We start from the raw sequence: 22,445 nt of genomic DNA on the forward strand, positions 1-22,445 counted from the left end.
TTCACAGCACCTCTCAATGCTGCCAGGCATTACTCTCAGCTCCCACGAAGTGTCTGAGTGTTAAGAACTCTTGGCACCTGACTGGATTGAGCCTTTCAAAGTTCAGCGAGCTCTTAACATTTTTGCAAGGCAGTTCAGGGAGCAAACAGAGATCCCCTTCGCCCATCCCTTTGGCCACTTCTGCAGTGGAACATGGCAACTGCTTAAAAGCACAGAGCTGTGTCACACCCCCCTTTGGGCCTGAAACACACAGCCAGGTGAAATGACTTGCAAATGGTCGCAATGAAATGGCCACACCACTGCAAACAGAACCCAGGAGGGCTGACTCCTCGGCCTGTTTCAAAATACTAGGCCTCCCTTTTTTTGCCTTACAGTGAGGGTACAATGAACACACACACTATATTACGGCGTAAATGGGAAGACAGTCTTGTGTACAGTCCCCCCCGCCCCTCAGCTGCAGCTTGACTGCCAGAAGGCACGTTTTTTTTTTTCCCAGCCAGCTCTGATGTGGCATACCATGTGTCACGCCCTGCAAAGCTGTCCGACTTCAGCGTTGCTTTTGGTATGCGACTCGGTCAGTGTCTGAGCATCCTATGCTCCGATCTGGCAGATGCAGATTATTTCCAGTGGAATTTTGAAACATATCCAGGACTGAAATAGACCAGGAGCACCACATTTTCAGCAATCCAGGCCTCAGGAGCAATTATTTATAGGCACGTGTGGAGTGTCATAATGCCCCTTGGCAACCTGCACACACCCTTCTTCACATGTGCTACACTCTGCATCCCCTGACTAGGGGACTATGAAAGAGGCAAGCAGACCTCCTGGACGGTGAGAGAGTGACCCTTCTCCTAATTGTGGGCCAAGAAATAGGCTTCTGCTGGGCAGGGAGGGGGAAGAAAAGTGTTCTGGCTCTGAGAAGTGTATATGCTTTGCCGGGAGAAAACAAAAGGCCAACAGAAAAATGAGACCCAGGCAGATGGAAACCACAGAAAACACGAGGCCACACCAGCTGGAGAAGTGGATTCGATTGTCACTTTAATCTGCAGACTGCTGCATGCACTGTAAACATGATCGTTAGGCTGGGTTCTTTATCTGTGTTTATTTTGCTTTAATATAAAAAGGTACAGGTTTGAAATGTTTGCAGGAAGATGTCCCGACCAGGCTGGGCTTAGTGGTCAATAGAGAACAATGTAACATTCTAGGCTAAGAGAGACTTGGGATCAGCAGGGCTGGCAAGCGGCTCGGCAGAGTCGGGGTAACATAGGGCTCCCTTCCACAACTCTGAGTATATCTGCTGTCATCCCAGCAGTAACATACAAACTGCCAACATCTCTTATTTGGCCTCCGCCTGAATCTTCAGTCAAAGCTTTAAAAAAAGGAAGCCCCACTCCTCTGAGAGGGGAAACGGTCGAAGGACTCTGCCTGCAAGAGGCATGACTGACCGATGCATTCGCAGGCCTGCAGATGGCTCTGGTGTCTGGCTTCTGATCACAGTGAAGCATAGAGCAGGAGTGAAACCGTCACGCCCGTGGAACGGCTAGGCCTGCCCTGGCCAGGGTGGAACATTACTGAAGCTTGTTTGTACGCGTTGACGAGAACACCGCCCCCACGCCCCAGCGCCTGTCCATGAAGCGAGTCCCCAGGTCAGACCACTACTCTTCAAAACCACAAGCACAAACCTCAACTTGAGAGGCAAGCCAGCACTCCGCTTGCCACCAAGGAACCCAAATGGCAGCCCTGCTGGGTCAGACCAATGGGCCATCTAGGCAGGAGTCTGTCTTCCAGCAGGGGCCAGTGCCAGATGCTCCAGAGGCAAAGCCTAGAACAGGGCAATTACGGAGTGATTCATCCTGCTGCCCAGCCCCAGCTGCTTCTCCTTCTCCAGTTCTTTGCCTTGGGCACCGTGTTGATAGGGTCTGGGTCACAGCAGCAGCCTCCCCCAGCTGGTTATTTGCACAACCAGGACTCGAGCACTGATCCTCACAGCAGCCACGTGGCAGCCAGCACACACACCAGTGGCTTCCTTTCATTAGGAGCTGGCTGTGTGCGGATGGCAGCTTTGTCTCCTCCTATGCATGGTTCAGGGGGGTCTTGTCTGCAGTTTAGTTGCACAGCAGGGACTTGAATCGGCTACACAGCAAAGCCAGACGAGACATGAGCATCGGTGGGGCAGCTTAGGACAAGGTGCATTCTGACTGAGGTGCATCTGCCTGCTGAGGCCTCTCCCCCAGCCACCTCTGCCCCCCCTTCCCTCCCGCCAAGAGATGGGACAGTCCCAGGTAGCCTCATCAGACTTTAACCCAGAGGGAGCACAACTCACACACACTAGGCACCAAGCTGGAATGCACTGAAATGAAAGGACAATTTTAGCCACAACACCACACCCAATACTGCTATAAATCACCTCTGCTACAACACTCGCCTTAAATAACCAAGTGACGTGCTCAGACCAAGCAGGCAAGGATTCTAACTAAGCAAGAGGTGGAGCGTGTTGGCTGCTTCACAGTCAGCTACGACTTTATCCTGCAAAGCAGCCAGCTCAACAACTCTCACAGATTAGCTTCATAAACAACAAATCTGGCTTCTTAAACTTGTTAAATTTCCTCTCTTCAGTATTGACAGGCTTCTCTTTGGCTGTTCCCCTTTCTACAGGCTGCTTGGAACTAGCCAGGAATGGTCGGCTGACCTCTTGGTCGTGTCTATATTCCCTTTACATGAAATACAGCTGCACTGATTGAATAATCATTTCATGCATTCTCCCCAGCTAGCCATTCACATTTAGAATGAGTCAGCCGGTAACATGGCAAAGACAAATAGAGGAATGTCAGGAACAAGCAAGAATGCTGCACGTGCACAGAAAACTAATCCTGCATCTGACTATGGGCTTGTCTACTTGAAAAAATTATATCGCTTTAAAAACAGATTTAGTTAAACTGGTGCAACAGACTGTGTAGAGACTCTTATTTCAGGTTAGCTTAAGTCAGGAAAGAATTTACTTAAGCTAAATTGCCACGAGACACTCAGACTGAAATAGAAGTATCTACACAAACTGGTTTAAAAATACACCTTCAGTTAAATAGGTACAAGGTTTGTGGGGAGACCACTCCATCTGGTATCAAACAGATTGTCAGTCAAAGCCGCCATTTAACAAAAGGGACAAGGAACGACTGCTATGAGTGTGAAGAAGAAAGGGTTTTGTAACCCTGGTTCACTCAGAACTAGGTAGGCTTGGCAGACACTGAACATCTCTTGATGAGGAAGTGAATGCTGCTGGGAGAAGCCCTAAGAGTTACATCCCTAAAAGCTGCAAAGGTTTTGTTAGAATTTGCTATAAAACCCAGTGATTCACCATCAGGGAAACTACACCACACAGTTCCAAACGAGGCCTTGCACGTATTCCTGAAAACACGACCAACGCTGTAAACAGTTGATGAAGGACACAAAAATGTCGCAGGTGTGAATTGGCCAGTCTTAGCTGCACTGGTGGAAAATCCTAGCTGCACTGCTCATCTGAGGGCATGACCAGAGGGGTAAATGGTAGAGAAACTGAATAAGGCACATGGACCAGATAAGGGTTAACATGACGCATGATGTGCTAACTTCCCAGTATGTGCCAGTCTGCCTGTGTTCCACTGAATCTTGACTGTACTGTGGACAGAACTTTGCCACCCAACGATGCCTTCTGGCTTTTCAGACCTTTAGGTCACATAAATGCAGCACCAAGGGTTATGCAGAGGGGGTTGCATAACACTTCTGGCAGCTACCCCAAGCGAGATGGGTGAGGGAGAGAGGATAACCAGTCTTAGCACCAAACACATGTCCTTTCCTTTGCACCTTAGCGTTTAAAATCCTGGAAATATTCCTCCTGGTTCCAGACGTCCCCCTCTATCCTCCACTCCAGACTCAGCTGCCCCAAGCCTCTTTTATTCCAGCACTCGGAAAGACGTTTTCACTAGTTGTGGATTTAGAGACACTGTTTTGCACTTGATTTCCTTAAACCCACTGGCGATTTGACATGCATCAACCCCCGCCCTCCGTGGGATCTAAATACTAGTATTTACAAACAGTCGATACACTACAGTATTTCCTGTGCAGTAGCTAGTACCATCACGAAGGGAAACGGGCTCAAAGGGTGCTTGAGCCGCAGTACCTTGGCTAGTCAACCTTCCCAGAGCTGGGAGAGTTAGCATCTTTAAATAACGAGACCTGGGGGAGGAAGGGCAATGGGATGACTGAAGACAGCAGTCCTTGCCTATGTTTTCAATGCCTCTTCCATATCTCTGGTGGCTGCCTTCCACCAGAGAAATCTGGGACAATTTGATTTAATAACCCTGTAAACACACAAAAATGCTTCCAAAATGGAGCTTCTCTGGCAAGAAGAGTACAAGGCCCCTCCAGCCTGCCGCCCCATCTTCCCTGGGGGGAAAAAGTGATTCACGACCACACTGCATGGGAGACAAGAAGGTAACAGGGAACAATCCAGGGTTTCCACAGTTTTTGCCAGCTGTATAGGTGCTTTGCCAGACACACCCTTACAGCTTATTGGCTGCGGAGCTATTGCTGCTGCCCCCTGGTGTCAGAAGACAAAAGCAAGAGTATTTCAGAATACATGTAAAACATCAATTGGCAAACCAGCCACACGCTGACAGAGGAGCCTCTTTCCACGGCACTCTCGTCACAGGTTTAAAGCTGACTGACGGCGTGGAGAGACGGGAGGTGGAGGAAGGAGAATGGAGCGAGCATTGGTTTTCCTTGGCTGTTGCTGTCTGATGTGACACACACATTCACAATTCTTCTGCTGAGAGAATCCAACATTCACAGACCCAGGAAGCAAGCGACTCTTGCCACCGGAGCAGGAAGAGTGCGTCATCCAGTAACAGGTACAAGTTTTTACTCCAGTCTCATAGCTGCCCTCTGTGCATTCGCAGAGCGATTCTCCTTGCTCATGTGCCCCTTTTCCTAGGTTTTCTCTTCCCTGTCTGTTTTTCGCCTCGTTATGTTTCGAGGTTTGATTTTAAGAGACAGTTCCCACAAGGCCTCCTCAGCCAAATGGTCGCTGAAGTCATTGAAGAAAGAGACTATATCGTCATTTCTTTTGATGTCGTAATGGCTATAAAACCAGAGAGAACATTACAATTAACACAGCAGCTAGCTTACCCCATGAACCACCCCTGAATTAGGGCAATTCCAGACTATCTGGTCTGAAATACATTTAACATTCCAATTTGGGAAATTTGTACAACGGGACCATCTGCTTGTAGATACCAGTGTATTGGTGGAGAAAAGGCAAATGTGGTACTGAACTTTACAAAGGGAAAGAACAACAATCCAGGCAGTTGCCAGATGCCCAATATAACTGCAAACATTAGTAAAACAGAGCATTAGGAGGAAAACCCGCAAGTATCAGAGAACAATGAGTCAACAGCCATACAGAAGATGGATAGAAAGAATAAATCTCAGCAGAGAAGAGAGGAGATGGAAGGCTTCCTGCATGGAACATTTAAAACAAGGCTGGATAATGCACTAGGTAAACACACTGTAGGCATCATAGCTGAGCTCGAAAGAATGAAAGACTTCAAGGAAACTGACAGTTCTTCTGTCATCTCGAGGATCCTCACTGACTGCCCTAAAACCCCTGACTTTACGCCACTTCCATTCTCCTAGTCAGGGTTCCTCTCTGCTGCAGTAGCAGCAGCACAGCACAGTTCGCATCCCCCTGTGCCTAGTCCCAAAGTGGCGTAAGAACACCTCAAAGGCAGCTCAAGTCTCTGCTCCCTGCTGGAGGCCAGGCAGCTGGCTGTACTTACATTTGTTGGAAGCGCCTCATGCTGTCCAGGATGTTAAACTGTTGCCAACGTTTGGAAAAGTTCACTTTGCCATCGATGTAATCTGGGTTTCCCAAGTGAACGAATGTCAAGTCCTGCAGAATCAGGCCTCTGGAAGAGAGAAGAGTGGAGCATGCAGGGAGGAGGGAAGAAAAGCACAGAGCTGCAGGTTAGTCGCCAGCACAGCAGAGCCAGCTGGAAGGCAAGTAAAAATCAACCCCACTGCTCAGTGCTCCTGCATTTGAAATCAGAGGATGTCAGTCCTTTCAAAGGCTAAAGGCTCCTGCCTTCATACGTGTAGAGGGGGGATCCTGCAGATGAAGCATTAATGCTTAAACCAGTGATACCGGGGACCAGTTTCAGAATCAGAGAACAATTATTTACTTCAGTGCATCTGCAAGTTGGGAGCAGACTAGGTAAAGCTGGCACAAGACGTGCTGGCTGTCAGTGCTCTTGGAAGCAGGGGGCAGTGAGTGGCACTTTCAGACTTCTCTCAAATTTTCTGCAAAGGAGGAGAGCTTTCCATGTTGCTGGGTCTCCTGCTGGGTAAAGCCACCCAGAGGAAGGCACTGGATCACGTTTTCCTTCCCCTATGGCCACTCCTCCCTTCCTGTGCTCTGTTCCTTTTGGGGCGGTCTCATTCTCAATGGTCCTTAACAGGTGGTCTATTTTGTGCCTCTGTACGTTCTTCTCTAACAAGCTTTCCCCTGCTGGGGATCTGGGGCAGGCAGGACTGATGCTGGTAAAGCCCATATAAACCCATGGTGAATCTGGCATCCAGACTATGAGACAGGAATGTAAAATCCTGGTTAACCAGTTAACTGGGATCCTGCAGCTGGGGGGCTGCTCGGGCCAGACAGGAAACTGCTCCAGTCCAGCTGGGCGGGAGCACCCCCTACCCGCAGCACGGCCAGGTTAGAGCATCTCTCCACCCGAATCAGGCAGTGGGCTGCTTCAGCTTGGCCAGGCCATGGGTTATCAGTAAACATCACCTATTAAGGATGAAGCTTACCAGTTAACAGGTTACATCACCGCCATAGGATCCCTGCTGTGAAAGGTGAGAACTACCTCCGAAAAAATCACAAAGGGGAATGCCAGCGATGGGCTTAAATAGCAGCAAGGGAGGTTTAGGTTGGACATTAGGAAAGACTCGCCTAGGGAGGTTGTAGAATCTTCAACACTGGGGGGCTATGTCTACACTGGCAGTTTCTTGCACAAGAAGAGCTGTTCTTGCGCAAAAACTTGCCTGCTGTCTACACTGCACGCGCGTTCTTGTGCAAGTAAATTTACAGTACAGCGTTGGAAAACAGGGCTTCTTCCGGAAGAGTTATTCCTCTCCCCACGAGGAATAAGCCCTCTTGCACAAGAGCTCTTCCACAAGAGGGCAGTGTAGACTGGCAACATGAATTTCTTGCACAAAAAGCCCTTATGGTTAAAATGGTCATCAGAGCTTTCTTGCGCAAGAGAGCATCCACACTGCCATGGATGTTCTTGCGCAAAAGCACATGCCAGTGTAGATGCGCTCTTGTGCAAAAAATCTTCCACAAGAACTCTTCCGCACAAGAAGCCGCCACTGTAGGCATAGCCAGGATGTTTAAGAGCAGGTTAGATAGACATCTAACAGGGACAATCCCTGTGGTGTTCAACCAGTTCTGAAGCAGTAGTCACTACAGAAAGCGAACTAGCCACTTTCAACCAGCCAAATAGCCACATGTAGCTAGCGTGTTGGACACCACAGATCTAGATGGTGCTTGGTCCTGCTGTGAGGGCAGGGGACTGGGCTTGATGAATTCTCGAGGTCCCTTCCTGTTCTAGTGTTCTGGGGTTCTATGATCACAGGGAACTGATACATAACCACTCTGGCTCTTAGCAGTTCTTGGATGACTAGGAATGAGAAGCATCATCTTCCTCACATTTTAGAACACAGAAGCCTTGCATCAGTGGAAGGCTTGCCGTAAGGGTAGTATCCTGCACCCTTTGTCCCACTCTCAAGGTGAAAAACAAATGCATGGCTGAGGAAAGGCTGCCAGGGACCTGCACAAAGAGACACCCCGAGTAAGAGGAGACAAACTAGTGACCATTAGAGAACAGCTACTCACAAGTAAGGTATACAGGGAGGTTCCACCTCTGCCAGCGCTGCTCGGTAGGCCCGGAATGACGAGGAGCTGTCAATGAGTGTGCAATACTCTTCCAAGCCCTAGAAGGACATAAAACATGGATGTGGAATTCATAGTGCAAAGAAGCCATTTCTCTAACAGGGTGCATGTACTTAAAGAAATTGCATCCCCAAAGATCATAGTAAGCCAGAGAGCTGGTTCTAAGTCATTGAAAGGACCAAGCCTTCTCCTTAACTATACATACACAAGCCCACATGCTATCAGTATTCAAACCTCTGACCTCTGTAGAAAGAGAGATAATGTTTTCTTAGCCTATGATGCTACTTGCATGTCTGCAGCTTTTACAATGCATGCTGTTGAAGTGAAATACAGATTTCCAGAATGGTGATACCATCCACCATGTGAAGTGTGTATCCACTATCCTTCAGTGCCAAGACACATTTGAGTTATTAGAACTTACACAATTGTTTCCCTTCATAACAAAATTTCTCTTTTCTGCTTAAATATGGGAATGTCCACAGGGATCACACTGCTTTTTCTCACCTCCGATGTCTGTTTCTGCCACTCCAGCCTTCGGATGGGTGCTGAATCCAGCGCAGAAAGAATGGCCAGATAGGAGTTAAAATTATTCAGCTTTCGTAAGTGCTGTAAAGAGGGAAAAGACTAGTGACTCTAGAGGTGTGGAAGACAAACAGCGTTGCCCCTAATGGAATGTCCCACATACAGCAAAACACATAAGTGCACTGAACAATGGGTGTGTGAATCACAAGGAATGAGCTGTTACCTTCATGATCTTTATAAATTTAAGGAGCAGCCTCTCTCTGTCTTGCGGTTTCTCTTGTAGCATGATTATCGAACGGACCCTGTGAGGATTGGCAAAAACAGAGGAAGAGCGATTTAACCCTTGAGCTAGAATCTGATCTAGCAATACCTGCTGCTTCACTTGAGTGGCTACTAGCTAACAGAGTGATGAACGAGGCTGAAATTTTACACTTTCCTGTCCCATTTCTTCTCTACAGAGCTTAAGCAAATACAGGCCGTCCTTGCTATAAGTCCAAGAAATGTTCCAAAAAACTTGGACTTACAGTGAAACAACTTAAAGCAGGGAATTGTTTTCTCGCAGCTGACTTCCATTTGCACAATTTATTTATTTTTTTGGGTGCAACTTAAAAGAGGGGAATGGGAGGACTTATAACACATCCGTTCCTACAAGCGTCAATGACTGTAGTGCGGAACAGATGTATACCGGGGCAACTTATATTTTAATTCCCCAAGACACCAGAAGTTGAAATTACCAAAACCAGAAGGAAGCTCCCATGCAGAGAGAGAGAGAGAGAGGTTATTTCTCACAGTGAATGTTACAGGGAACGAGGTGGAAGAATTCCATCACTCTTAGATGCAAAGTGGAGCTACTTAACATCCTAGGATTAATTCCTCTTAAAGGGGTGCCATTCTCCTTTGGTTTGTGAGGACATGTGAGGAACTAAGGGATCAATTTACCCAAGGGATCGGTTTTTAGCTGCAGTTCAAATCCTTTATCAGACTGGCTATTTGACATGGTACCCTCCTTTCTCTACGGATTTTAGTTTGAGATAGGCAAGAGGCACATGCACACAGATATCTCAGGTGTTTGTCTAAAGCAGGGTTACTCAACACACAGCCCGTGACTGCATGTGGCCCGCGGCCCATTCGTTTGCGGCCCGCAGTGCAGTTTGGGTTTATGCGGGGCTCAACCCATAGCCCGCGGGTGGGATGCTTTGAACATGGCCTCCACCAGGAACATGCTCCACAACGGCAAGGGGTCTCCCAGGCATTGAAAGACACAAGAGGACAGGCTGGCAGGAACAGATGGGTACAGGGTGTTGACATTTCTAGCTGCCACGGAGGAGATGCCGGGAGCGCTGGGGCATTGTGGGAAGTGCTTTGTATTCATGCCTGTCAGTGTGAAGAAGCTATTTGCATATATTTGCATGCATATGCAACCACATTTAAGTTGCGGCCCTTGGCATGTGCTGTGAGTATCATTGTGGCCCCTGGGGCTTCCAAAGTTGAGTAGCCCTGGTCTAAAGGATCTCGGTGTTATTTGCGATAAAGCCTGGAGATGCAGCTGTCTCCTGAAGTCAAGTCCACAAGGTTTCATTTTCCTGTGACATAGGATTCTTTGCAGAATATCTTGGGTCTACACCCAGGAGGAAGCAAAAGTGCCAAGCAAAACACTACAAGACAAAACCATTGAAACAAGCAGCCATAAGGTAGCACAGCTCAAGGAGAGATTTTCTGGGCTCCTGGGACATGTTAAATTCTGTACAGTGGCTGTTGCTCTAATCTCCTTACCAGTAGGACATGTTATTAAAGTGCTCAGTGAACTGTGTTAGGTTGGGACTCTTCTCCTCATTTTGCTCTTTTGCCCAAAGCAAAACTTCTGGGATCTGGGGGGGAAAAGAAAAGAATGAGCCACGAGTTAAAAATGAAACATCTGTCTGTGGATTCCCCATAATCCCCATGATTTACAGACCTCCCCTGACACAAACTTTGCTTTCTCCTACAACCACAACAGGTGTATGCCTGAGAGCAGTTGGAAAGCAGCATAAGAACTTGCTGAAGGCATTTGTTAAAACCTCTCCCTTCCACCCCAGCCCCCGATTTTGTGTCTGTACCTCTATCTTATAGAAGAGCACGGCATCTAAAAGGGTCAGCTGCTCGGCTATTTCAAGACTATGGAAATCATGCAAGGTCCCAGGCCTGTAAGAGACAAAGAGGGAAAGGCAAAGGCTAATTAAACCATGATGGACTTTCTTTCCTTTAAAATACTGACACTGGGAAGACAAATGGGTGGTTACAATGAGAGCCCTTGTTTTATTTCATGAAGGTCAACTGAGGAGAGAGCTAGAGGCCCAATTCTTCACCTCTTTCATCAGCTGTGCTGAAGCATAATTCCACTGAGGCCACTGGAATCACACACTACCATGATATGGGTGTAACACAGCGTAGAACTGGCACCAGAATTTTTTTAAATGAGACTTTGTCTGCAGAGGACGAGAAAACAGTCCATACTTGTGGCATTAACATAATTTCCACTGCAAGCTCCCATATCAACTACTTGACTTTTCCTCTTGGTTTTTCTTTGGGTACGTCTAAGCTACAGGCTTCTGTGGACAAAGAGCGTCTAGACTACATCCAGTTCTGTCAACAAAGCAAGCCGCTTTGTCGATATGAGAGTGTAGATGCAAAGGACAGTGTAGATGCAATAACGCCTTCTGTTGACAGAACTCTGTTGACAAAAGGCGTTATTCCTCGCAGAATGAGGTTTCCCGCAGTCGACAAAACTGCCGAGTTGTGTCAACATTATGTCGACAGAACTCGGCGGTAGTGTAGACGCAGGCATAGGTTTATCGACAAAAGTCCATTTTTGTCGACAAAACCCTGTAGTCTAGACACACCCTTTATCTTGCATATATGATGATCTTAATACAAATATCAATGGGGGAAGGGAGCCTTTGCACACAGCGTCTCTAATTATACAGAGGTCTAAACATGTCACTTTCTCCTCTCCTGATCTAGAAGTGATGAGTGCTGAGAGATCATTTACACAAGACGACAGGGGATCCAAGTCAAAATGACAGATCCCTGCCCTGAGAAGCTTACCAGAGTGTCATTAAAGCTCAAGATGGGTGCTTGGAGTGTCCTATCCCTCAGGCATCCAGATTCTCTGTTATGCTTCATAGTCTACACTAAAGGATTTTTAAAATCTCACACATGCTTCTTTCCACCAGTTTGCCAGTGACTTCCTGTGTGTCTCTTCCCTTGCAGAACAAAGGGATGGACTGACTGAGTCTCAGTGCATGTCGGCACGAGGCAGGCGCATTCACAGGGCTCCTGGATGAGGAGCTCTGAGGAGGTAACTGATTAGCCCACGAGCACAGATACTGCACACAAGCCTCACCAGCACACAGGGGTAACTCATGGAGCTCTATCACACACGTGCCTTAAAAAACAAGGTGTGACAGAGAAGAGAAGACAGTGTGTTGGGCAGGGACAGATAAAGAAGGGTTAGGAAAAGCATACCCCCCCCCAAAACCCCCCCCCCCCCGAAAAACTCTGTGCATTGACCTACTCTGCGTAGAGTGAAAGGCAGGAGCAAGGTTTGAATAGGTGCAGGCTGCCTCACCTGGCTGCCACCCCTCGGGCTGCTAGAGGTTTGATTGAATTGGCGTATCTCAGAATGTTCTTCTGCTCCACTTTATCCAGAATGTTTTTGCGTAGCACTCTCGCAAGACTGAGCTCCCCATTGCAGACTAGCCGGAACACCAAGTCCATCAACAACTTTAGGATCTCTTCCGTCAACTCCACTAAGCTGAGACATGGATGGGGACACATCAGAGAGGAGTCAGAAAAAAATGACATTTTCCATTTACCTAGGACCTGTATTACGGACTTCTCCTCTTATCACTAGAAATTAGGACAAGAGTCCAAAATTAATATGAGGGTGAGCTTCCCCCATGGAATTGAGCAGTGAAAAAATTTTTTTTTTGCAGCTCTGACTTCCAGGGACCCGAGTAAGATTACCTTCACCCCCTGCAGCCAGAAAAGCCCACCCCATGGTTCCCCCCTGCCCCCAATTATAATGGCTTAGCCTTTTAATACAGCACCCTAAACTTCTCCCATCTGCAATTCTGGGTAGCTATTCCTGATGTGCTATCTCAACAGCTCTTTGCACTGCGAGCTAGCCTTCTTATCCATACACTCGCTCTGTTACACTGCTGCTATGACAACCAGCTCTCTGGGGAGACTGAAGTACCTACAGCTAGCTCTCAGAGACTGCTCAAAGGCATCTCATGCTGCACTCCTCCCTTGAGTACACTGCGGGCCATCTCAGTAATCTCTCCCTTCCTTCCATCTCCTTATGGGACCAAAGTTCTAAATCAGTCTCAAACCAGGAGACTCTTGCATGGAAGCACAACACAGTCCCAGATGAGATGCGCAGGCAGCCAAGATAACTGAAATGATGTGTCATTAGGGATGTCCCTAGAAATCGACGCAGTTACTGTTCTGCCTCAGACTCCCATCTAGGAAAGTGAGCTCAACACACAATCCAATTATTTTTCCCAGAAGCTTAACTGAATCCAGGCCATTCCAGTTCGCCCTCTGGAGAACTTTTCCTTCCCTGGAAAGATTCTCCTTCAAATTGTTTATTTTTGAAGTTATAAGTGAGACCCAGAAAAGGCGCCCTGAGAACATGCATTGCCCAGCTAACACCACAAGTGCCCAGCCTGCTGCAGTCTTGCTGATCTGAGGAAGGAAATTTCAGGGCTCCCCCTACCCCGATGTGGTTTACATGACAGTACTGCTCCAATTTTATTATCTCCTGCCTAGGCCCCCAAACAAAGCAGGAGGGAAACTCACCACAGCTCGTCCACCACTCTCACCAGCACGAAGAATGTGTTCTTGCTCACTCGCTTCTTAAAAGTCTCTGTGAAGTGACAGAACTTCTCATATGTTGGCCACAAGTTAAAGAACTAACCTTGTCAAGAGGCTTTCTGCCAGGATCACTGCGGTTTGCCATGACTGAGACCAGCACTCAATTTCTAGGAGGGACATGAAATACTAAAGCTGGTGGTCTGAGCAGTACAGGCTGCACGTAGCAGAGAAGGGTTCACGTCACTCCGTGGGCGCACTGGGGGGAGGAGGTGGTTGTACCCTGAAACCATCATCTCTAAGATGACAACTGAGTCAACTGCCAGTCCAGCAAGCTGCTGTCACTCCTCTTGGCCTCACGGTGCCACCTGACCTCTCCTGTAAGTGCACAGAGCTCAATCCCAACCCAGTCTCTCATTCCCTCAGCAGGCAGAGATCAGGGGGTGCCTCTGGTCACTTGCAGACAACACTGGCTGTTGAGGAAAGTTGACTGACCTAAAGAGTTCTGCCCAGTTCAAACCCCGCAAGATGGCTGCCGTGGTTACTGTGGGGAATGTATGAGGGGCAACATGAATTGAGAAGATTTCTTCAACCGCTGGGCTGGGCTGGGCGGGGCGAGAGGAGCAAACAACAATGAGTTTAAACAACAACAAAAGCTCTGGTGTACAGAACTCCAGATTGTGGCTCTGAATTTCAAGCACTTCTTAGAAGTGAGTACTTCACAGCTGACCTTAACACCAGAGGCTCTGTGTCTGGTGATCATAAACCACAGCAGGGCCATCTTCTCTGCTGAAGGTGGCAGTGAGGAGCTGTCACTCTGGACAGCATGACACCAGGCCTTGGACTAAAACCCATGAAGCTTTTACACTGTGCACCTCTGTGCCATGGCAATGGAGGGAGTTATGGGACAGGAGCCAAGGGAAGGGCATTCTAGATGTAATATTCTATATGTCACAGCAGAAGTATCTGCCGGGAGGTAAGGGGCCCTAGCCATGATACCGGTACCAAGGGCACAGCTCAGAACCCCAATGTGAAGTATTGGTGGCAGGAAGGAGGTCTAAATACTGAGAGTTTAGTTTTCACCAGTAACTCCAGTCATCAATCCACACACCATCTCTCTGGGTACATCTGAACAGCTCTGAGGGGCAATTCCCAGCTCAAGACAACATAAACACGCTAATTCTGCTCAAGCTAGCTTGCTAAATACAGCAGTATGGCTACAGCACCACAGGCAGTGACTCGGGCTAGCCAGCCCACTAACTATCCAGAGGGTTGGGCTGGGTTGCACTCAGGTGGCTAGCCCAAGCCCTGCCTGTATGACTGCTACATTTAGCATACTAGATTGCGTATGTCACATGCTGGGAATTGCATCTCTTAGCGCTGTCCAGACATACCCTGAGAGGAGTTCTCAAAGCGTAGCCATGTCAGTGTGTAACTTTATAAACAAGTATTCCTATAGAACCTTAGAGACTAACAAAAAAAAATTATATCTATCTATATATATATATATATAAAATAAAAATCATCAGAGGAAGAGGGTTTTGCCCGTGAAAGCTCTGATACTACCCATCTATTCTTGTTAGTCTCTGAGGGTATGTCTACACTACCCCGCTAGTTCAAACTAGCGGGGTAATGTAGGCATACCGCACTTGCAAATGAAGCCCGGGATTTGAATTTCCCGGGCTTCATTTGCATAAGCGGGGCGCTGCCATTTTTAAAACCCCGCTCGTTCGAACCCCGTGCAGCGCGGCTACACGGGGCACGAACTAGGCTTCCTAGTTCGAACTACCGTTACTCCTCGTGGAATGAGGAGTAACGGTAGTTCGAACTAGGAAGCCTAGTTCAAACTACCTAGTTCGTGCCCCATGTAGCCGCGCTGCACGGGGTTCGAACGAGCGGGGTTTTAAAAATGGCGGCGCCCCACTTATACAAATGAAGCCCAGGAAATTCAAATCCCGGGCTTCATTTGCAAGTGCGGTATGCCTACATTACCCCGCTAGTTCGAACTAGGAGGGTAGTGTAGACATACCCTAAGGTGCTACAGGATTACTTGTTCTCCTAAGAGGAAATTAAATATTATCCCATTGTACAGATGAGAAAGCTATGGCATGGACAAATGATAGAATTGCTAAAGCCAAGCAGTCATCCGGAGTTGGGATTAGAACCCTGGAATTCCTGGCTCTCAGTCTTGTGCTGCAGACCAATAAACCACATCAGCTTTGATTTCTCCCAGGGAGCTTGCTATCTGGTTTGCACTGAAATGAAGCAATTGTGCACTAAACAATGAATTCCTGCCCATAAGCTAACGGGGGGGGTGTCATCCACATGGGCTTGAATATACCGCAGACTGCTTTGCCAGCATGCTTTGGATTAGGCCATTTCCTGCCCTGCCCATGCAATGTTGAATGCAGCGCTCCGAGCCGTGACGGCGTCTAGGGTAGTGCACTTTTGGAAGGATATCGGTATTGCAGCTTCTTGATGAGCTCTTCAGGGGTAATGAATGTTCTGTACGTTGTCAAAAAGGCTTCACAATACAGCACCCGATCTAAAAGGGAAGGCAGCAACACCTCAGTCAATGGGGTCTCCAGAAAGAAACATGCTCTGTACTGAATTCAACATTTAGGGCAGCTTTACAAAAGGACAAAAATTGGTAACAGGGGAGGCAAACTGTGCAAGAACAACTTCATATCCAGATTTACAGCAACACTGCAGTGTTATCTCTTGCCAGGCGGCGGCCAGCCTGAGTCTGAGGAGCTGGCATTCATCAGTGCACATTGCTGAAGAGTCACAGTAATACAGCAGCAGCCCCCTATTAGCTCCCCCTAGTGCCTCCTCCTGCTGCTGGCAGCCCCCATGCCTCCGGCCCACAGTGATCAGCTGTTTCGCATCCTGCAAGACACTCTGGAAGGGAGAGGGGCGTAGTGAGAGCACATCCAGCTCAGGGGAAGGGGAAGGGGCCTGGTGGAAGGGGGTAGTGTGGGGGCAGGGCCAGGGATTGAGCAGTGAGCACCCCTGGCACATTGGAAAGTTAGCACCTGCAGCTCCAGCCCCGGCCCTCATGTAGGGAGCCGCGTATTAATTTCTGAAGAGCCACAGGTTGACCACCCCTGCATAAAAGCAATGGCAAAATTCTCTCCACCCAATTTGTCTGACTCCTGGTTGTAACACACTGAGATCTGCTTAGACAACAACCTAGAGGGTCAGCAAAAATCATGTACATCAGAGAAGAGGGCCTTTAATAACAGGTCAAGCTAAAGTGCAATCAAACAAACCCCTTTCAATGGAACTTTACGGCCACTTTCAAAGCATTGCTGATGGTTTTGCTGAGAGTGCGAACAGCCTATTTCCAATGAGGGGAAGAATTAATAGCACTGCAAATGTTGGCTAGTAAAGGGTGCTACAAAGCATGCAGTGTGCTTCTATGCCCAAGCATCTCCACAATTGGATGTCAGTGGCTTTGTCTACAGTCATGGGAGCAAGAGATGGAATCTGCACACGATAGCGAGAGGGATGCATCTACACAGAAAGCAGCCACAGTGAAGCTTAGTCCCTCTGTAAACACGGGTGAAATGATTCTGACAGTCTCAGCCTAAACTCATTGCATTCTGGCCTTACTGATCCCTTCTGCTCCAGAGAAGCTGCAGTAATTAAAGGAGATAGCATGGTTAGGCCTGAAATCCTTTGGCAGCTCTGGGGAGAAGGATGGACAGTTACAGGTTCATTAGAGGTTTTGGGCCAAGATGGAGGTGTATTAATAGAGATGCAGGGGGAAACATACCAAGTTTGCCTAAAACAAGGGCTGCGTAAGGTAAACCGGTTAACCAGTAAGCAGTACCCTTAACGGATAATCCTTACCAATTCCAGTAAGCGGTGGGGGCTGGTGCATGTTCCTGCCCGCTGTGGGCAAGGGGCTGCTCCAACCCTGCAGGGCTTGCCATGGACAGGAGCTGCTCCATGTTCCAGAGCAGCCCCTGTCCACAGTGGGCCCAGGGTGGAAAAGAGGGTGCTGTAGGCAGGGGCTACTCCAGCCCAACCGTGGCAGCAGGAAGGGACACTCCAGCCCAATTGGGCTGGAACGCCTCCCCCCCTTAATTGTTCATCTGTTAAACAAGGGGGAATGGAAGTATGACAATTGCTCCTGTCTGTCTGCAGTGTTTCACTTGGCAGTAACCTCACACAGAAAGCTCCTTACTGCTGCTCCTAAATCAGTGGCGAGTGGCTGTCTGTTAGTCTATGATGATCAGATATAATCTCTAAAGCAGGGTGGGTGGGTGGTCATGTTATAGGTGAGCTCTGTGCCTTGTTCAGCTTTAATCCTGCATTTGCGGCAGGAGTGCACAGCCATGGGCACAGCTGGCCCCAGGTTTTATTCCTAAATACCACAAGTCTTCTTTTATCCCTCATTCCACCTAGCTCTGCTGCTCAAACCTAAATGGACAAGGAGCAGCATGCAACAGGGAGCGGAGTTATATTTCTTCTGGGTTCCTATCTAACCAAAAGGCATTGTGAGGGAATACAGCTGGCATGATCTGGCACCCAGAACTGCCAGGAAATTCATCTTTAAAAGAAAGCCTCTTATCCATACCCATCTTTGCAGTTCAGCTCTGAATCTATTAACCCTCTCAGTCCCCTAAACACTGGGTTAGCATAGTATGAATTCCTCTGGGTTCAACTTGCACCAACAACTTTGCAGTGTATGCAGAGAGGAGTTTGCCAACTATTGTAAGAAATATAATACACATCTCTCTCACCCTCCCACTTCTCCCTATCGATGCAGGGATAACTGCTAACAGGGGAGGCTACCGCACATCTAAAATACACAGTGATGTGCATTAATGGGAAGCGTAGCAGGCTCCTCATAACCATTCCTTGATGCAGTTTCTTCAGATTTCACTATTTTTGCACAAGTTGTCCCACATGTATCCCTCTAGTAATTAGCTCTCCAAAAATGGAACCATGCACAAGAGGCCATTTCTAAGAGGCTGCTGCTCCAAGGAAGAGCAGTACTAAGCTGGAGATGAAGAACAATCCATTTCACTTTCACCATTTTTGCCTATGCTTCAGGAAAGATCAGGAATATTTCTGGAGGGAAAAGTATGTCCGGGCTGGCTGCTAGGTGCTGGATAGCAGTCTCAAATGCCCAATGCTACAGAAGGAAACAGGGTTTGTACATGAAAGATGCATTTGATCATTTTAAAGAGGAATGAGGGCAGAATGAATTTGGCTGGCAATCCAAGAGAACTGTGCCGGTTTAGGCCAATGCAAACATCTTATTTTCATTCTTTGGAAATGCTACAAATCCCGTCTTTATTCACAGGACTTGGCGAAGGGGGATTGATATTTGTAGGAGCTGGATTTGAGGGGTTAGCTGGAGAGTTCAATTAAACTATTTTTAGAATTAGTGTGGAGAATAGAACAGTTAAAATGTGAGTGTTCAGTGCTTGAAAATATGCAAAAAGTTAACATTACAAGATGGGGCTAAAACATCCAAATAAATGAAAGAATCTTTTCACCCACCTCCCACTTTTACACACAATGACAAATCACCACTCCGGTTGGCAATACTGGTTGTCAGTGGGTGTGAGGATGAGGGCTGGAACCGGAAGGGTGCAACAGTTGAATTTGAGGAGCACTGGCAGAACAGTGCTGGGGCAGCTCACTAGTGTGTCTGGCTCAATCCAGTGATATTACTTCAATGACAAGTTCACTCAAGCTACCCCCAGCCCAACATTAAACTGAAGTCAACAGGATACAAAGCAGAAGGGTCGCTTGGAAAACTGAATCAATGGCACCACGGGCCATTCACAATTACTCTTCTCTAACGCAGTGACATTTTTTGGCAGGATGGGCAATGCCAAGGCAACGGCGACACCCGCTTGCATTGGTATGCTTTGCTCCACAGAGCTACACTCTGGACACAGAACAGTTAAAAACACCACAGCTGTGGAGCGGAATGGTATAAGAGCTTATCCAGCTTAGCTCGGTTTCCAAAGATAAACACAATCCCCTTTGCAACATTAATACAGTCCTCCCCTTTTTGTCCACATCTGCATATGGTAACACAATCAGCAGGCAACACTACAGAAGTCTGTAGCATAACTAGAGAAAAAGCCACACACAGCTGCAAACTCCCAGCTTGCTCCATTCCATTCACTATACCTTTCCTATCTGTCTCAGTTGCATGGACTAGCAAAATATCCCCAGATCCACCACGAACATCTGGTCCATCATCACCCTGCAATGAGAAGAGAAGCAGGTTACACACAGGGGGCCAAACCTCTTTTCCACGTGGCCTAATTCTTTAGTGCCTAAAATGCAGCATTAACTTGTACAGCCTGTAACAGTCCTTGCACCTCACAAAGCAAAGTGCGAGCTGGGACAAGGTGTCGAGTGCTAGGCCAGTCCTGTGATCTAGTGTGAGTACTCCACCTGCCATCCAGGGAGACTCAGTTCTGACTTGCAGTCTGGGTCACTCACTTCTTGGGCCAGAGCAGCAAAAACTGAACAGTTTGCCTGTGAGCAGACAGACAGGAAATATTCTATGCTACTCACCAGTGAGCATTCCAGTGGCCATTAAGGAGCAGCAATCGCATGCGATTATGCATCAGAAACCAGCTGTAATGCATTAGGATGCAAAGGGTGTAGAGTGAAAGCTGCACATTCAGCCTGAACTTGGGCATTTCCTGGCTTCTGAATACTTAACTGTGCAAACAGATGCTGCATTAATAATTTGGTGTGTTTAGCTTCCAGGTGTGGGTGGTGGGGAATGGCATGATAAAGAAAACAGAAAAAGAGGCGAGAAACACATCTCCAAACTTAAAAGATGGTGCCTTCAGTCTACAACAGAGGGGGTAATAAGCCAGAGGTGATTCACCAGGGTTAGCCCTTAGCAGGCCACCAGAGCTTGATTTAACTGCACATTTGCAGGTACAGCCACTTGGAGACCCTGTTGGCCGTAGTTTGCTGGTCCCAGCCAAAGGGAGCTACAGGAAGTGGCATAGCCCGTACACCACTTCTGCATCTCCCATTGGCTGGGGACAGCAATCCGCAGCCAATGGCCATACCTGCAGATGTTCAGGGAAATAATATTTTCCTGAAAATAAGGCGCTGGCAGCCAGCCAAGAGCTAGCGCTGGCTAACCATGCCTACCTCTGCTCTACCACATCAAAGCTCATCTAGTTTGAAAAAACTGCAAATCAAGCATGCAAATTCTATAGTCTGGAACTATCTGGTTAGATGTCACCTGCTTGCTGCCATCCTCAACCAAGTCCAGGTGCTGGGAAGAGAACTCAGGTGTCCTAGCTTCCGCTCCCTGGCCTCACCACCAAACCAAACATCCTCTCCCTTTATCGTACGTCCAGCAGGAGCACACTACTAAAATTATACAAAAGTCTATTATTCTTAAGGGCCTTACATGGAGTATTCCTGCAGGGAAGAGACTGGAATACTGGCTGGCTCCCTTAGACTACTCCTGATTTACAGATATGGAGCAACAGTGCTTAAGAAGTGATTTTTTTCAGGTGAACTTCTGGCAAGGCTTATGAAATACCACTTAAGAATGAATTCTAGCTTCTGGCTCTCTCCTGCAGATCATGGCTGTCCAAAGAACATTCCCATAAGTGCCAGTAAATGAAATATTGTCTCTGTTTGTCAGAACGGCCCCTTGACAGTCTGAAAGCTTCAAAGGCCTTGTATTTTCCTCAAGCCCTGCATGAGAAACAGCTTAGTTTGGAGTATCAGCAAGCAAGCATAGCACCCAGGCCAGAAACCAAGTTATTTCTCAAGTGCAGGAACAGCTATTTTGCTGAGTAGCTTTGTTTGCACTTCTGAAGCCATTGAGCAATGTAGAAAAAAAAATACACTTACTGCAACCTTCTACCAGAGACTAATCCATATACTAAATCCTCATCCAGACTTAGAAAGGGGGCAACTAATAAACCTGGCTACACACCAATGCTTGATTACTTTAGTTAACATAGGCTGCATCCATATTGAGCTGCCAGGCAGCCTACAGGGTATGATTGTAGAGCACACCAAAATGCTGCACTCCAACTGCTCCGTGTGAATGCTGCTGGAGCAAGGTATCTAGTTTACAGTAACACAGTCCTATTTGAAAGAGGACTGTATTTATGTGAACTAGGTACATTTTCATTCATGCCAGCACAGGCCTGTTGACGGGGAGGGGGCAAAGGGGGCTAGTTCCCCATGGTGCGGCAATTCAAAGCAGTGGAAGCAGAGGGAAACCTGGACCCTTTAAATTGCTGCTAGAGTGCCCCAGCTAAGGGCTGGGGGGAAGCACGATCCAGGCAGTGCTGAAAGCTCGCTATCCTGGGCTTCGCCCATTCTACTCTCAGCCAGATCCTCCCCACACATTGCCCCGGGACTCGCAGAGGCTGTAGGCTCCACTGCGCCAGCAGCATCCACATGGGGCAGATCGAATGCAACTTTTTGGTGCACTCTGCAAATTGTGCTGTTGCCTGCACTGGGGCATAGCATAAAGAAGCCCTTGGAAGCTCAGCTGTTACATTTTGGACATCAGTACAGGCTGAAGAGGTAAAGACACAAGAATGTGTTTAATGAGACAGTCTGTGCTTTGGTAATGAACTTATGGTCTGATGCCAACACTTTTCCATGCTGGCATCTCATCTGCTTTCAGAACAATTTACACACAGAAAACTGCAAATTGTTGCTTTCGCTAATCAGTTTTTCTCTTTAGCTTGCACATTGACTGGCTGTTTGATTCATTTTCTCTGCACTCGTGGTCAACGAAATTTTGACAAACCAAGGAGCATGAAAGTGACTCCCGCAAGCACCTACCTCCTGTTTCAATGTCAGCCGAGACATAATTTCATTGTGATCAATCAAAGACAGCTCATCTACCTCTTCTTCCAACAGCGATGATTCCAAATCATCTGGTGACTTCTGCAGCCTGCAAAGACAGCAAAAGACCATCAGGACCAATATCATATAGCAAGAGAAGCAGAGTTCTCACATTGAGTGCCCAGTCTCCAGGTCTTCATTAAACGGCCCAGAGAACACAGCTCTTGGCAAACACATCCTAGTGCCTGGTACTAATACTATAGTT

General features: G+C 47.7%; 1 protein-coding gene across 8 annotated transcripts in view; it reads right to left on the reverse strand.

Moving 5' to 3' along the window:
- Positions 1-1,013: 1,013 nt before the first annotated feature.
- The window catches only part of RAPGEF1 (Rap guanine nucleotide exchange factor 1), a 151,991-nt gene continuing 130,559 nt past the window's right edge, over positions 1,014-22,445 (reverse strand). For all 8 annotated transcript variants that reach the window (XM_075905548.2, XM_075905547.2, XM_075905550.2 and 5 more), the window contains 12 exons: positions 22,178-22,289; positions 19,520-19,595; positions 15,817-15,905; positions 13,349-13,437; positions 12,114-12,299; positions 10,603-10,687; positions 10,280-10,374; positions 8,730-8,808; positions 8,489-8,590; positions 7,928-8,025; positions 5,811-5,939; positions 1,014-5,113 (listed from right to left, as the gene is read on the reverse strand). In XM_075905548.2, the coding sequence (XP_075761663.2) occupies positions 4,963-5,113; positions 5,811-5,939; positions 7,928-8,025; positions 8,489-8,590; positions 8,730-8,808; positions 10,280-10,374; positions 10,603-10,687; positions 12,114-12,299; positions 13,349-13,437; positions 15,817-15,905; positions 19,520-19,595; positions 22,178-22,289 (1,291 nt within the window). In that variant the 3' untranslated portion in view covers positions 1,014-4,962. The remainder of the gene's footprint in view (positions 5,114-5,810; positions 5,940-7,927; positions 8,026-8,488; positions 8,591-8,729; positions 8,809-10,279; positions 10,375-10,602; positions 10,688-12,113; positions 12,300-13,348; positions 13,438-15,816; positions 15,906-19,519; positions 19,596-22,177; positions 22,290-22,445) is intronic.

Source organism: Pelodiscus sinensis, chromosome 23, assembly GCF_052426305.1.
Source record: "Pelodiscus sinensis isolate ZL-2025 chromosome 23, ASM5242630v1, whole genome shotgun sequence".
In the NCBI taxonomy this organism is placed as follows: Eukaryota; Metazoa; Chordata; order Testudines; family Trionychidae; genus Pelodiscus; species Pelodiscus sinensis.